Source organism: Zeugodacus cucurbitae, chromosome 2, assembly GCF_028554725.1.
Source record: "Zeugodacus cucurbitae isolate PBARC_wt_2022May chromosome 2, idZeuCucr1.2, whole genome shotgun sequence".
Taxonomy (NCBI): domain Eukaryota; kingdom Metazoa; phylum Arthropoda; class Insecta; order Diptera; family Tephritidae; genus Zeugodacus; species Zeugodacus cucurbitae.
In genome coordinates, this window is record NC_071667.1 from 72,637,854 (window position 1) to 72,653,566 (window position 15,713).

The 15,713-nt window shown below is 33.9% G+C and overlaps 3 protein-coding genes across 5 annotated transcripts in view; 2 read left to right on the plus strand and 1 right to left on the minus strand.

Annotated features, from left to right (window-relative positions):
• The window catches only part of LOC105209215 (pickpocket protein 19), a 210,694-nt gene extending 200,957 nt beyond the window's left edge, over positions 1-9,737 (plus strand). The window contains exon 11 of the mRNA XM_054225395.1: positions 9,057-9,737. Coding sequence (XP_054081370.1) covers positions 9,057-9,075 — 19 coding nt within the window. The 3' untranslated portion in view covers positions 9,076-9,737. The remainder of the gene's footprint in view (positions 1-9,056) is intronic.
• Positions 5,964-6,657, plus strand: LOC105209141 (general odorant-binding protein 99a). The gene is made up of 2 exons (XM_011179378.3): positions 5,964-6,124; positions 6,193-6,657. Exons 1-2 carry the CDS (start codon positions 6,086-6,088, stop codon positions 6,598-6,600), a joined length of 447 nt encoding a protein of 148 aa, XP_011177680.1. The 5' UTR covers positions 5,964-6,085; the 3' UTR covers positions 6,601-6,657.
• Positions 9,738-11,159: 1,422 nt separating the features above from the next.
• The window catches only part of LOC105209142 (signal transducer and activator of transcription B), a 46,742-nt gene continuing 42,188 nt past the window's right edge, over positions 11,160-15,713 (minus strand). The window contains exons 8-9 of one of the 3 annotated variants that reach the window (XM_029038282.2): positions 14,863-15,683; positions 11,160-12,198 (exon numbers count right to left, since the gene is read on the minus strand). In XM_029038282.2, the coding sequence (XP_028894115.1) occupies positions 11,832-12,198; positions 14,863-15,683 (1,188 nt within the window). In that variant the 3' untranslated portion in view covers positions 11,160-11,831. The remainder of the gene's footprint in view (positions 12,199-14,862; positions 15,684-15,713) is intronic. The other 2 variants (XM_011179380.3, XM_029038284.2) reach the window with 2 other exon arrangements.

The following is a 15,713-nucleotide window of genomic DNA, read 5'->3' on the forward strand; positions in this document are numbered from 1 at the left end:
CATATGCGCATCTTTCAAAATCTTAAGTTCCTCATACATAATGGTATCTATGTAGCTTTTATTTTTAAGACATATTTTGCTCTTGAGAGATTTCCGCATCAGAGATGCCACGAACTGACACTTTACCTGCACGTCAAGCAGCAAGCAGCAAGAAGTAGAAGTAGAAAGCTTGCTGGAGTGAAAGTGCAAGCGTGCATACACTGCGAAAAGCAGTCAGTGAAAGTTCAACTAGATTTTGCTTGATGTAAATTTTCACATTTCGCTTGGCGCTAGCAGAAGGAGTATGTAGAAGGCCACATGTAGCCACTGCAGTACATATACTCACACATTTAGTGGCGGCAACATGTGTTGCATGCTGCAAGTTGGGACCACACATTAAAATGCAGATGAAGCGCAAAACTTTTGCGAAAATGTGAAATTTCAAATGAAGTAGCGTTGCATTATGCAACAGTTCGCATGTGCTTAAAGTAGAGTGTTTGTGTGTGCATGCGTGCATGAGGAATATGCAGCAGATACAAAAACCAAAGCTCGAAGGAAACATTAAAAATATGTATTTCGAAGTTTTTTGCGGCCACATTAAGGAGGTCCATAAATTTTTATTATTTTTCAATATTTGAAAGTACGAATTTTAAATTTGAACTCTCAATATTATATATACCAAAGTGATCAGGGTGAAGAGTGGAGTTCAAATCCGAATGGCCGTCCGTCCGTCTGTGCAAGCTGTAACTTGAGTAAAAATTAAGATATCTTGATGAAACTTGGCACACTTATTTCTTAGCATCATAGGAAGGTTGCTTGAGCAAAATCGGACCACTGCCACGCCCACAAAATTTCGAAAACCGAAAATACATAAAGTGCCATAACTAAGCCATAAATAAAGCTATGGAAGTAAAATTTTATATTAAGGATCGCACTATGAAAGGGCATATTTGGATGTAATTTTTTTGGGGAAGTGGGCGTGGCCCCGCCCTCTAGGTTTTTTGTACATATCTCGCAAACCAATTGAGCTATATAAACCAAACCTTCTGCAGTCGATTCTCTTACGTACCCCACCACACCCCATGAAAATAGTTGAAATCAGAAAATAACCACGCCCACCTCCCATACAAAGTTTAGGTTGAAAATTACTAAAAATGGGTTAACTCACTAACGAAAAAAGTCAGAAACACTAAATTTAACATAAGAAATGGCAGATGGAATCTGCACTCGGATTTTTTTTACAAAATGGATAATGGGCGTGGCGTCGCCCACTTATGGGTCAAAAACCCATGTATTTCCTTACATCCCAATGATATGTTGTGAAAATAGGCAAAATCGGTTCACAACCACGCCTACTTCCTATATACCAGAACTTTGAAGACGATCTGACAATACACAGTGCTTACATTACAATATATAAAGTAAGCACTAGTGAACATATCGGTGCAGAACTTTGCACAAATACTATGTTTATAGTATGGCAGCCCCATTCTAAAAATCACCGAAATCGGACAATAGGTTTTCAAGGCCCCATATATCGAACATGAGGACCTCGGTGCTTCTAACCTAATATTATGGTTTCCAACTTTCAATGGACTTTATACAATATATATGGCGTATATGAGGGTCAAATTGTGTATTATATAATATAAATAAAGTTAAATAAATAAATTTCGAGAGTATAAAATGTTCGGCTACACCCGAACTTAGCCCTTCCTTACTTGTTATATTGTTGATATGCATGACCCTGACTTACGACCAACTTTTCAGCTATATTCATTGCTTAATACAATTTATGTAACAGCGACTAAGACTAGACGTGTTTTTATGAGGGATTTTCGTTTGTTAAAAGCTTACACTTCATTGCTTGTAGGTGAATTCTTACCCAGAAACAGTACGGTAACGATGCTTTAGCCTCTATATTCGCCAGACATGACTCTGTGTGATTTTTTTTTTCCTATTTCCAAAAATAAAGAGATCATTAAAGATCGGTTCTTTACCGTTATTTTGTGAAGACCCTATAAAAGCAAGTTTCTTATTATATTTATTCTCCAAAGTATAGAAGTATTGTTCCACGGTATAATCATATAGATCAGATCTGCAAATATTTTTCCGATTCGACTGATATATTCACCTATGTTAAATCGCCGATCATCCAATATCAAGTCCGCTTTCCATCAAACATATTTTTTCACTTCGTGTTTTTAGGTCTCAATGGACTTACTAGTCATCAATTATTTTCCAACCAAAATATCAATGAACCTTATGAGGCCAAAATAATTGAACTTTTCAATGCATTGCTACCAAAATTAGCGTAGCACTAGTAAGATGGAGCTGAGATCGAACGGAACCGAACACCAGTCCATTATAATAATATAAGAAGTTTGAAATTTAACTAGATGGCAGCAAAGAATATTAAAATGGTTTCTAAGGTGTGGGTGGAAACATACCCATACTTCATGTTTCAAAAAAAACAATTTTGTTATGTTCATATTTCGGTAGATTACACCTTTAAAAATAACATATTAAAATTTCAAATCGATATCTCAAATAGTTTTTGAGTTATAGCCATTTAAAGAGCAGCCGCTCGGTAACAGTGAATACGATCATTTTATCTTTAAACACGTTTTTCTCGAAACATCATTTTCCGAATTTGCTGCAGTGATTACTCAAAAACAAATGATCCGATCACTATCGAGTTTTTTTTTACATGTTCTTTATATAGTTCTCCATACAATGACCTATCGATTTTTGATCTGATCAAAAAATCGAATTTTGGCAGGCCAAAAACGACCAAAATTTTGGGTAAAATTCGGCTATTTTTTTTTTTAAAGCCGCCATATTGTCAATTTTTGATTTTTTTATCGTAGGTCAGACAATATTATCTAGTTTAAGGAGAATTTTTTTTTTAGATTTCATCCACGTAGAAGGCCGGAATCACTGCAGCAGTGAAGGACCTTTTTTTTCGCGCCGTTGGAGATCGCCTATAACTTAAAAAATATTTAATTTTTTTTTTCAAAAAATTCACTGTTGAAACATGTATAAATATATTCTTAAAATTTTGAAATAATTGATAAAGTAGTTTTTTTAATAAAAATTCCCAAAAATCACCTTTTTAAGGCCATTACACTAGGTGTGCACCTTAACTGATTCATTATACTAGAGATTTATAAACTATAAATTGTAGATGGCATGATATCATAAACTATTGATTATATTATCCTCATATCACGTAATTTATATTAAAAGTTTGGAACAACTCTTATTTTACGATAATCTATAATTACCCAGCACAATCAAATGATTTTTAGCTACACAAATAATCCCTCTTATCAGCACTAGATCTTAAATCCACAAAGAAACTTCCCAAACTCAATTAACCGACAAGTAAATTCAAAATTTGTCACTATCTACTTCTGCTACTGAAAATTTCGAGGCATTTGAAGCGAAAATCGAAGCAAACAAGACAATAGACAATCTTCACATGTATGCACAATGCATGACAGACATGAAGGTACACTCGTAGTACATATGAACGTGCAACTGACACAAAGACTGACTATAGAGTGTGTATGTTCAAAGATCTAAACGACGCGAATGAAGATTGAAAGGAGAAATGAAAAAAATCACAGCAGATAAATAAACGCATAAAATCTGATGCTTTTAGAACTCGTTGCAGGTGTGAGGCGGTATACCATCACCTGTTCGATGTTTATTTTCAATGGCAACGACATGCAGAGCGCACACAACACCTCAAACATATCTATATATGGTAGCAGTTATGCATATGTGTGTGTGTATGAACTTGCCAAGTCTCTGTCTCTGCAGGGACCATGTCGCCGCAGGTAAATAAATTGGTGGTTAGAATATAATTTAGCCCAAAAAAGTGAACAACCTGGAGATGGAACGAGAACAAAAAGACAGTATGAAAGGAGCATAAAAAATATTGGGTTTCCTTTTTATAACAATGGGTACGAAAATAACATAAAAGAGACAGGTTAAATATAATTTGGGCTGCATGGAAGACTGCTTCGTTTCTTTTTTTTAATTGTAAGATCAGATGATGAAATATATTGACAACAAAGTTGGAAGTTCTTTCAATGGAATATCTCCCAAAATGGGATTAAATTTCTTATACGAGCACCGAGGCAAAAAAATCCCAACTTTAGTTTCTAAAATTATTTATTCAAACTCCCAACTACACGTACTAAATTATTCCAAAATTATCTGCCAATGTTCACAAATTCTTTCTACTGTCCTTATTTCAACGCCCACCACTGTATATTTATTCGACGCATTGACTTGGAAGGAAGGGACGCGTAAAGCAGGTGGAATTGTGGAATATGGCTGATATGTTAAGGAAGTATTATAACAGAAATAATCGATTTTCAACGCATCTCAAGTGAATTGAACCGAAAGAATGGTTAAAAAAAAGAAACTATTATTAGCTAAAAAAGGTTATGTTGCGTAGAAAGGTTTATAAATACTTTCAGGCAGTGCGTAAGAGATTGCGTGAGTTTATATTTGTCAATATGACAGACAAATATATTTAAAGTGGAGAACTTAAACGATTCACAAGAAGAAGTGTATGCTTCAGTAGAGAAGTCTATTGGACCATTGTGTTAATATTGTTCTAAGGGTATTATGTACTCCTCATTCGCTAGCTATTGTTCTATTCGTTTTCAAATTATAAAATAGTCTTATCATAATATCGATAGAATCGAATAATAACAACGGTATTCGACACGCTATCTCAGAATATTTGAATCATATTAATCCGTCTATTTAGATTAGGTTAGGTTAGGTTCTCTGGCTGTTCCACACAGGAGAAAACACACATAGACTATTGAGGGCAGTGCTTTGTGATGCCTAAAAATGTACCCCCTCACTTAAATTTAAGAATCGTCTAGAATCTACCACAAATCTGCAGAGGTTTTTCACTTCTATATCCGATAATTCGTGAGTATGCAAAAAGTGAGATCCAAGAAACTTTTGCTTAGATCTCGCCTCTTCCAAACTTCTGCAGTTATCGTCCGGTAAAATTTTTAGTTTGACCGTCTACTTGATTATCGAAGAAGTTATCGAATTACCGAATATAATACGATAATTTTTTATTGAGCCTATGTTAGATATATACGAGGCGTGTTCAAAAAATAACGGGAATTTTTTTTTCATTTATATATATATTAATGTTTTCTCCTTTAGATACATAAAACTCGAATTTTAAGGATAGCCTTTAGCTATTTCAGCAATTTCTCATATGCTTGTAAAATGACTACTCTTTAAGGTTCTCTTTATTTTCGTAAATAGGAAAAGGTGATCCATGATGAATATGAAGGCTGGGACATTGTTACAATATTGTTTTTGTCGAAGAATTCACGAACAAGCAACGAAATGTGAGAATGAGAATGGCTTCCACCGACTTCTTGAGTATATTATCATATGAAAATGGATCTATATAGTTTTTATTCTAACGAATTTAAATTTGTGAACATTTTTTTAAAGTTTCTATTTACTTTATTATCAACTATACTCAATCAAAGGGTATAAAACAGTCTAACAATTCCAACTCCATTTCGACAAAAAAACTCGTAGGCTTTTCTCTTTGAAAGTAATTCAATTTTTTATTGACGTTTTACTTTATTACTTTGTCGTCCCATGAAATATATGCCCCAGCATCCAAAAAACTGCTACGCATTGATTTAACAAATTAAAAAGGTCATGAGCCTTTGTGTTTCCAAACGCACGCAGAAAAACACACAACAATGCCTAAGGGAAGCAAATGGGGATTGCCGATATGCAAGGCATATTTTGTTCTTCGTTCTTTTGATTTGAAAAGAAAAAAAAACAAAAAAAAATCGTTTATGCATTAGAGATGCTGCAGCAGGGCAGGTAAATTCATCAACAAACAAAAGGGAATGCAATGCGATCAGGTTATAGGCATCCTTTGTTTTTTTAATCCAATATAAACCGAGCAAAAACTATGCTTGGAACGGGTATAAAAGAACGTTGAACGACGAGGAAACTATTCAGTGTTACGCAGTGAGTCAATAGTGGCGCACAAGTTCCTCAGAGCACTTTTAAAAAATACTTCAATTAAATTAAAATGAAAAACTTCATCGCGTTTTGTTTAATCCTTGCTGTGGTAAGTACTTTCTAAAAATTGATTTTTTGATAAATCTTCAATTCATACTTTATTTCTTCGATATACAGACATCAGCCGAGTATGTGGTGAAAAACGAGGAGAACTTGCAGCAATATCGCCGCGAATGCGCCACCAAACTGAAAGTACCCGAAGACCATATACAACAATTTCGCAAATGGCAATTCCCCAATGACTCGGTCACTCAGTGCTATTTAAAATGTGTTTTCGAAAAATTCGGCCTGTTTAATGCTGAAACTGGTTTCAACGTGGAGTACATTCACCAGCAACTGCAGGGCGCTCAGGTGGCACCACCCGGTGATGCTGATCACGATGATGTCGTGCACGACAAGATCGCCGCCTGTGTCGATAGCAATGAACAAGGTTCGAACGCTTGCGAGTGGGCCTATCGTGGTGGTGTTTGCTTCATTAAGGAGAATTTGCAGCTGGTGAAGCATAGCGTTAAGCAACAGGCTTAATTTGTTGTTATCTTAAAAATGATTTTTCGCGATTTTAATAAATAATTTTGAAAAATATTTTTTGATTTTTTATAAATTCTCCACAAATTTATGAAAGTAGTTGGGCAATCCCAGAAATTAAGGAGTAAGAATCTATGGTTCTTGAGATTTTTTTGTGGTATTCTAATAGATGTTATTTGATTTGAAGCCTAGCTATTAGCGTCTCTACTGAACAGAGATGTTGTTAGTGAACTGTAGATCAAATCGTCGGACTTCCTACTTGGAAACATTGACTTCAGTTCAAGTTCCAGCATTAATTACTGCATTTATGTGTAACCAAGAGAGAAGCAATTAGTCGGAACGCGTTCTTCATTTCGTAGCATTTCAAAAATCATTGTCAATTGTACACCAGCTTCACTTTCAATGACACAAATGCTGCGAGCGGTTCTTGGCCCCTCTGTCTTGTATCCAATTTGTTGTTGCCAACATTACGCATTGTTGTTGCCCGTCAGCTTCTCATTATGTTTACAATACTCGTACACTAAAGCTTCGTGGAAACTATTGTTGAGGGTGTGCATTTGATCCAGAGTTCGGCGACTTTTTGGCGCGCCATTGTTCCTACACGCCAGCGTCACTCCTTCGCTTACCTTCAACATTTTGCGCCAAAATTCCTTCATTATTTTGTTGTTGTTGTTGCATTGCATTGCTTTGGATTAATCTTTCGTTGCAAATGTTTTTGGCGTGTATATTCAGCATAGTTCAAATATTCATTGCAGCTGCCACATTTCAAATGATTTCTACGCAATTTCTCTCTCTCCAGGCGCTATTTAATCTCGCTGCTTTGTAGTGGAGAAGCTTCAGTGGAGGTCAGTTGCTTGTGTTGCTGCAACATTAACGCATTTATGTAAGTGTGTTTGTGTGTATCATTCAAGTGTTCTGCACTAAGTTCACTAACCACCGTTAGAAGTTGAAATATCATTATTATAAAGTGCCACGGGGAAAGCTCTTCAAAATACGCAAGGAATTTGTGAAAGCTGAAATTACAATGGAGGGTGAAGGCAAATAGTTTGAATTCTCAAAATATTGCTATGTCAGCATTTTAAAATTCATTTGTCACAGTTGCACTGAATTGCGCAGCTGAATGCTTGAGGAAGGGATTAGCTTAATTTTTTTCAGGAATTTATTCATAAAATTTCATTCGTTTACTGACACAATAAACTTTTTTTTCCTTCCAAGCAGTGGATGACGGCCTACAATGCTCCTATTCTAATGCTTGATCCAATCTTCGAAATATTTTTTATACTCAGAGATCAATATGACAGACATAACTGTCTTTAAAGCCTTTCCCAGGAACAAACCTTCAAATCAGAGAGCGATCTCTATTGAGAGGAGGTTCTTTCCAGCAGTATTTACATTACTTTCTTTTTTCTCTCTTTCCTATAACTAATATATTAATATTAGATACACAGAATTAGCTCCATTCAAGCACCGGATTACCACAAAATCCTAGTCATTGATTGTCAAATGCAATCAGCGTGAGTTCTGAAATGTTGACAATGAACATGAAACTATTTCAAATTGCAAACCAAGCGCATAATAAATTCTAAAATTTAGTGACCACCCATGAACACAGACCCACTCCCACACAGCCAATTTTAGGCCCAACAACAACCACTTTCATTCACACAAAACCTCGAAGCTCCGTGCATTGCTCTTTTCCGACACAACAAGCGGCGCTTGTAAATAAAATTATGTGGGCGTGGCAATGGCCCATGTTGCACTGTCAGTTGCATTACACCAACAGCAACGTCATGAAAGCTGTCGCATTGTTGCACGCAATGTTGTACAAGTTTTACAAGTTTTAATCTTATTTAACTTGTTGTACATAAATTTAATATGTGTGAATGCATTTTTATGGCGGACTTTTCGCGCCAAAAACCCATTCATGCTCGGCCATTGCGAGCCTTGGGAAGTGCACAATGAAAGCGGACAAAAGGCGACAATGAACATGCGATATACATATATATCTGGTTGAAATGCATCAATTTTCTGCCATAAAAACAAAAATTGGATTGGCCTCGTATTACTGTCTTTAAATATTTTTCTTGAACGAAATGCTGTAATACCGTTTTTTCAAAATGATTTTCGGTGTTTATGGTTGCAGCTCACTAGAAAGATATTGTATAATTTTAAAGGGTATTGAACTGAAATCTACGAAATACTTATTTTTATAATATAGTCCCTGTAATTTACCCACTTTTAGGTGATATTCCATATCTTATCGAATTTAAACCGAACATTTCATCATAACTTTCCCTTAAGGTCCCGTTAAAGAGTAAAATTGTTAAAAAAAAGATAATTTTTTTATTCAGAACTAAACTTTCATAATTTTGTTGTTATTAAAACATGATTGTTATTTTTAATTAAAGTTAAAAGCTTAAAAAATTAATTTAGATTATTTCTTGATTTAATTTCAGCCTACTGTTTGGAGCCTAAAACAATAAAAACATTGTTTATCGACCAATAAATACCACACACATACTACAGTTTCAAAATCAAGAATATAATCTGGTAAACCGATGATTCTGTGGACTCAGCAGTTACAAAAATCGCCAGGGACTGTTAATATTCAAGCAACTTACCAAGGAAACTAAGATAAGATAACAGATAAGGACATAAATGAATATATAAAGAATGATCCAAGAGCTAGAGTTGGTCCAGGTCCTAGTCCATATCGAAGAAACTTTAAAAATCTAAAATTTGATAATTTAAACGACTTTAGACGATAATAGAATGAAATAAGGATACCTGGGTATTCAAACCTCAATTGTATAAGGATTATCCATATACTATACTCCACAGTGTATCAATTAAGCGATAAACTGGCAAGCTGTTTACTGCTCCAAACTCCAACTGACAAAGTGTTATATTAAAATTATAAAAAAAAATTAATTAAGAATAATTCTTTTTAAATTATATATATATTTAAAATATTTTCTTTTTAATCTGTAATTAGTTTTAGAACAATAGCAATTTTCTATATTTATTATATTTATGATCTCTTTTAACAAATATTTTTTTTAATTTTTTATTTGTTTGTAAGCATAATAAAAGTATTAAATTGAATAAAATAGTAAATATTAAGTTTCAATATAAAATAGCAATAGATCTTTCGTTTTTAATTTATTTCAGATTTTTTAAGTGAGTATATAGAAGCAAATCTGCACAAAACTCGAAGATTTTCAAAAAGAGCTTGGAGTTTGACGGTTTCAACGCTATTTTCATATTAATTCAACATAAAATTCTTAAAAAGGAAGATAAAATATTCAAACGCATAAAAATTTATAAAATAAAAAATATATATCAATGGTCTATACGAAATATTCAATAAAATATAGTCTTACAAATTTTGAAAAATAATACCTTTAGCAATAAAGTAAAATATTAATAAATCGATAAATGTCCTAAACACCCCTTAAAATAAATAAAAGCTAATAATTAATAATTATAAAATTCCATTTTTCATTCCCTTTTTCCATACCAAAATAATACACCAATAAATAATTTCACTAAATAGCGCACCAACCAAACCCATCGATCGCATGCATCACATACGCACACACACACACATTCAATCACTGCAGCAACTAACGCAGCAAGCTCGTTGGCAACGCTGAACGAAATCGCAAAATTTAAATCACAATTTTCTCTCATTCACCGTCGCTGGCTACCAGGCTAACAAAGTCGCACAGCAAGCAACCCAAGAAATTTTTTGTGCTGCATATGTGTGCGTGAGTGCCACATACGGACTGTGTGTTGCATAGCCAAAAGGCGCGAGAGGTTCGTGTGGCTGCTAAATGTGAGCACAGGGTGGCTGTTGGGTTTGGCATTTTTTTTAATTTTCACGTTTTATAATGTTATTACATTAAAAAAAAATGTATTGTAGTTTAATATTTATACAATGAAAGTGATTTTTTAAGTTAAAAAGCGGTTATGAGTGCATGAAAATCAAAAAAACTGAATTTTTATTTTCCGTGTGCAGTTCGACGCTTACTGCTAACAGCGTCATCTGTGTGCGGATAGTGATGACATATCTTTACTGCTTTAATATTCAGCCAAAAGCCCTGTAGAAAATCCCCAACAATTATTAGTAACCAGTTCTAGTACCTTTTGCACCAGTTTTTGATTTCATAACGATCGTTAGTTGCATATAGAATTAAAGAGATAGTTTTTAACTCAAAAATAAAATATTTATTATATACTTTATATTGTAATGGCACTTAAAATATCTTATTTTGCATAATGTAGTTTCTAGTATACTCGCTAGCTTATACAAATATAAATGTATATGTATGTATACAGTTTATAATGATATTATATAATATGTTAAAAATATTTTTATTTAATATTTTAATAATTTTATATTTTTCAAATATAATATTTTAAGTTTCATATAACGTTAATTTAGACAAAATTTTGTTTTTCATAAATTTTAAATATTTATAGTGAAAATTTCATAATGAATATAGAATATTGTTCAAGACAGACAAACATACATTTTGTACACACAAAATGAATAGCAGTAAAATGCTTGATATACATATTATATGTAAGTGTTTGTTTGTATGAATTTTAATAAACATGTTGGGAGTTTATTTAATATACTTTACTTGACCTTATAAATATATTATCAAATATTAATTTTTAGTAACAAACTACTTGGGTAAATACATTTTGGAGTTATGTGTTATAATAATTAATTATGGACGCTTTGCAAAATGCAGCAACGAAATAAAATCAAAAATATAAAGCACAAACTACACATATATATACGTGTACATATATGGACGAATTACACACTAACACATATAAAAAAATGCAAATGCGAATGCGTTAACAAGTGTTAATAACAATTACGAGTATACTTATGCTCAAAAAAATATTCCAAAAAAATATGCTCAAAAAAATAACTGTAACGGACGTTCGTGTCTGAAGTCAACACTTCGTACGTATTCGAGTGTGTTTCGTATATCGATTTTCGATTTTCGAGTTTCGTATTCATTATTCATCTACGCCTTTCAACTATCCACAAAAGGTTTGCTACTCCTACGCCTGCGCGCACTCCCCGCTCTTGGACAACGGCACCAATGTGTGTGCAGCCTTGCGCATTGATATGTGGCATGCCACCGCCGATGTTGCAGTCAGAAATGCGTGACACGTACACTACGTCGCTTTGTGGCCGGCAGCTAGAACTATAAATCCGTGATGGGTCCAGCAACGCTCAATTTGGTTGGCGATTGTCCAACACAACCAATGTTGCTGCTCGCCGTGGCGATGCTGTGGACTTTATGGTGTTTCTGATGTGGCATGGCAACCGCTGCCGTTAATGCTGATGACATTGCTGTTGAGTGCGGTGTTGCTGAGTTGTTGGTAGTGCAAGGGTTAATGTTATATGTATAGCCACCAACAAAAGGATTTGCAACATGACCATTACCAGTGGCACCGATACCGTTAGTTAATTTATATGGAACGTTTGGATAATGGGATGCATTGTTGTTGTTGTTGGCGTTGTTGGCTTTGTTGGAATTTAGTTGTAATGTTTTTACCATATTCTCAAGCCTAAAATGAGAGAGTCAGTAAAGAGAATACGGAGAAAAATACAAGTGAGGTTAGAAACGTACAAACAAATTTGTGTTAAATTACACTAGTTTAATGCAAATGTTATTGCTACTTATATTTATATATATATATATGTATTTATATAAGGATGCAGGTGCATAACAAGCTGTCAATTTGTGAGTATATTTATGTGAGTACTATGTGTAAGGAGTATGTGTGCGTATTTGGTGGTTATGTGACATGCAGCAAATGTTGTGGAATGTTTTTTGTGTTGTTGTTATTAATGTGTTTGTGTTTAGTTGTTCACTGTTAGTTTATTTGTTTGTTTTATTTCGTTTATAATACGATTCTTAAAAATAATTTGTTCAATAAAGTTTTTCACTTAATATAATTTAATTAATTTTTAACAGTATTTAGAAAAATATTTTTGGAAATATAATATCGAAAAATAAAACACATGCAAAATAAATATTTACACTGATAAATATATCTATGTATGTCTGTACATATTATTTTTTAATTCTTATATAATTTACTATTTATTATAATTATTATTTTGGAAATTTTCATAGCAAGAAAAAATATATAATAGACCAAATATGTTTTTCCTGCTATAAAAAATTATATTTAAAAGATGTTCATAGTGCTCAGATATTAAGTCAGGCATTTATATATGTACATATTTTTAAAAAAAATTCGAGCGTAAATTTAAAAAATTTCAAAAATTAGAAAGTGGTGTTGGAAAACATATTTTAGAATTTTTTTATTTCGAACATATCCGAAAAGAATTTTCATTAATTGTTTTTAGTTGACACTCAAATGCTGCAGATTTCTAAATGATTGCTCGTTATTTTGAATTTGTAATATATGTTCCAAAATTAATAGTTTTCAGCATCATACTTATTTTTAAATTTAAGTTTGAGTTTAAACAATAGCTTTATTTTAGTTTTATTTAATTTTTGAAAATTTATTAATATGGGCAAGTGAAGTTTAAAAATATAATATTCTAAGATATAGCTGCTTTTTGAAAGAAGCAATCTTGAAAATGTGAAATATCTCCTTCAGGACTTCTAAAAATCAATTATAGTCCTTTTGACAAAAGTGTTTTTGAAAAATATTATAAAAAAAAAAAATTTATATCCAATTTGTCTCGACTTCGAAAGTCTGTAAAGACAGCGTACTTTATCTAATCTAAGAAATGAAAATAATATTTGCTTTAATTTTAGATTTGATTGAATCCATTAGAGCAAAGAGTCGCAGTGGCATAATGATGGCATATGCCATATTTTCCACACCACTTTCTTCTCTTAAGGGTCATGCCGAATGATGGGCTCAAAAAAATTTATTAAAATCATAAATTGATTTCTTCACATGTCTCGAATACGGTAGTAAATTGATTTTTAGAAATTCGAAGTCGTTTTAAAAATACAGCAGTTAGAAGAAGGAGCTGTTCGAAGCGCTCAGTAGGCAGCTGGAAACATTGAACGCGTTTCTCTCAAAACTGTGTTTTTCAAAATTTTCTGCATCTCAAGTTTCCAAAATGGCTTGACCGAATTACTTGAAATTTTGTAACGCTCTATTATTATTTCAAAATTCCAAAAACTTCGATTTTTTTATATAACAAAACTAAAATAACGTAAAAACTTTTGTGTATTCATTTGGTCGTAGTGAGTTCCATGCATTTAAGCTTGCAGACAAGTCATTCATTCGAAATCGTGGAGGAAGTGCGACCCCATGTTTTCGAGGCAGGGGTGTTCGGAACGCTGTAACTCATGTTCTCACAATAATTTTAGCTTAAAATTTATATTTATAGTGTCGAAATATAGGTTAATATATGGCTCTACTTATTTATTGGTCGTACAAAAAAAAAAATTCTAAAAAATCACTAAAAAACAGGCCGTCACACGGGATGACGCACTTAACAGAAATTAATTATCTGACATGCTGTGTAACAAATATAATATTTAAGTGCCATAACTTCGACCAAACTAAATTTTACCAAATAAAATATATTTAAAAAATTGTATAAGAACAAAAATTATGTGAAGCATTACGAATAAGAAGGAAGAAGAATAAAAAAAGAAAGTAATCACTACTTAATTAACCCAAAAATCATATGTAATATTTACTCAATACTCTATATATAATACAAGAGTGTATTGGGCTAGAAATTTAAAATAATGCTAAAATATTTTTGTTTTTACAAATGTTGCTAATTTTTGTTGAAACGAATATTTGTTGACAAGAAAAAAATAAAATTTAACTTAAACCAATTTGACTTGATTTTCATAAAAAAAGAGTATTTCATATTATAGATTACGATATTTGAATTACACAATAAAGGTGTAGTAATGGAAATTTTAAGTTAAGATCTTAATGTTTATTATTTAATATAATATTTTTTAATTTTTCTTGTCAATCAAAACCTTGAAAATAATATAAATATATAAAATGGTGTAAATACTGGCTTTATAACTGCATGTTGAATTCAATAAGCGCACAACAATTAAAAATAAATATATACAATTAACAAAAAAAAATTTCAATTAAAGAATTAAAAGCCATACTAATTAATAGAAAGATGTAAATTACAAGAAAAAGACAAAACTATCTTTGTGCCGCACAACATTTCACACTAAAGTGTATGCAAGCAATTAAACCCACGCAATGACACGATTATCGGCCTCCTTACGCGCAGCCACCGCATCCTGTAGCTCCTGCTGCAGCTCCTGCGTCGACAGCTTGCTGTCATCGTCCGCATCATTGGCGGCATCCTCATCATCGTGTGCTGCACTCGTGGCGCTAACATCCTCGTGACTTTCACCGTTACGCTTCGACCCATCGATATTTGGCACTTTTCTGCCCTTCTTCTTGCGCTGTTTCACCACATCCTCCTCGACCGGCGACGATATGAGCGCGAAATTGGGCGGCGACATCAACTGTTGACCGCTGGCGGCCATTGCGGCATTACCGTTAGGCAATGGTGTTACTGTACAAATGCCTACGCCTGCACTGGCGGCGCTGCCAACACCGTTACGTGCTGCAGCAGCGTTGCCACCACCACCACCACTACTACCCGCTCCCACGCTACCGCCACCATCCGAGCTGGAGAATGAACTGCGCAACTCTGTGGTGCGTCTATCACTTACGGTCACCATATCCGCGGCGGTGGCACGCTGCGCGCCCGTCGCCTCAACGATGTGCAGCCGCTCATCCTGCTCGTCCACGGTGAGCGCAACGGTCGGCGGTTGATGGTGTATGGTGCCGTAATGCAGATTCATCGATTGAGAGCGTCGTGCCGGCGCCGTTGGAAAGGATTTGCGTTGTTGTGTGCGCAACGTTTCATTCTCGTAGATGATATCGGGTGCGTTGCGCTGATTGAAGAGATTGGTCAACAACTGGCGCATGTACTTGTTCTCGGCCTCGAGGTGTGTTATGCGTTTGTTGGATTCCTTGCGATCGGCGCGCAGATGATGGACTTGGGACTAAATTGAGGGAGGAAGGCAGTTAAAATT

Coding starts and splice junctions, on each gene's coding strand:
- LOC105209141 (XM_011179378.3), top strand. CDS start 6,086: ATGAAAAACTTCATCGCGTTTTGTTTAATCCTTGCTGTG. Junction 6,125..6,192: donor TTTGTTTAATCCTTGCTGTG/GTAAGTACTTTC, acceptor TTCGATATACAG/ACATCAGCCGAGTATGTGGT.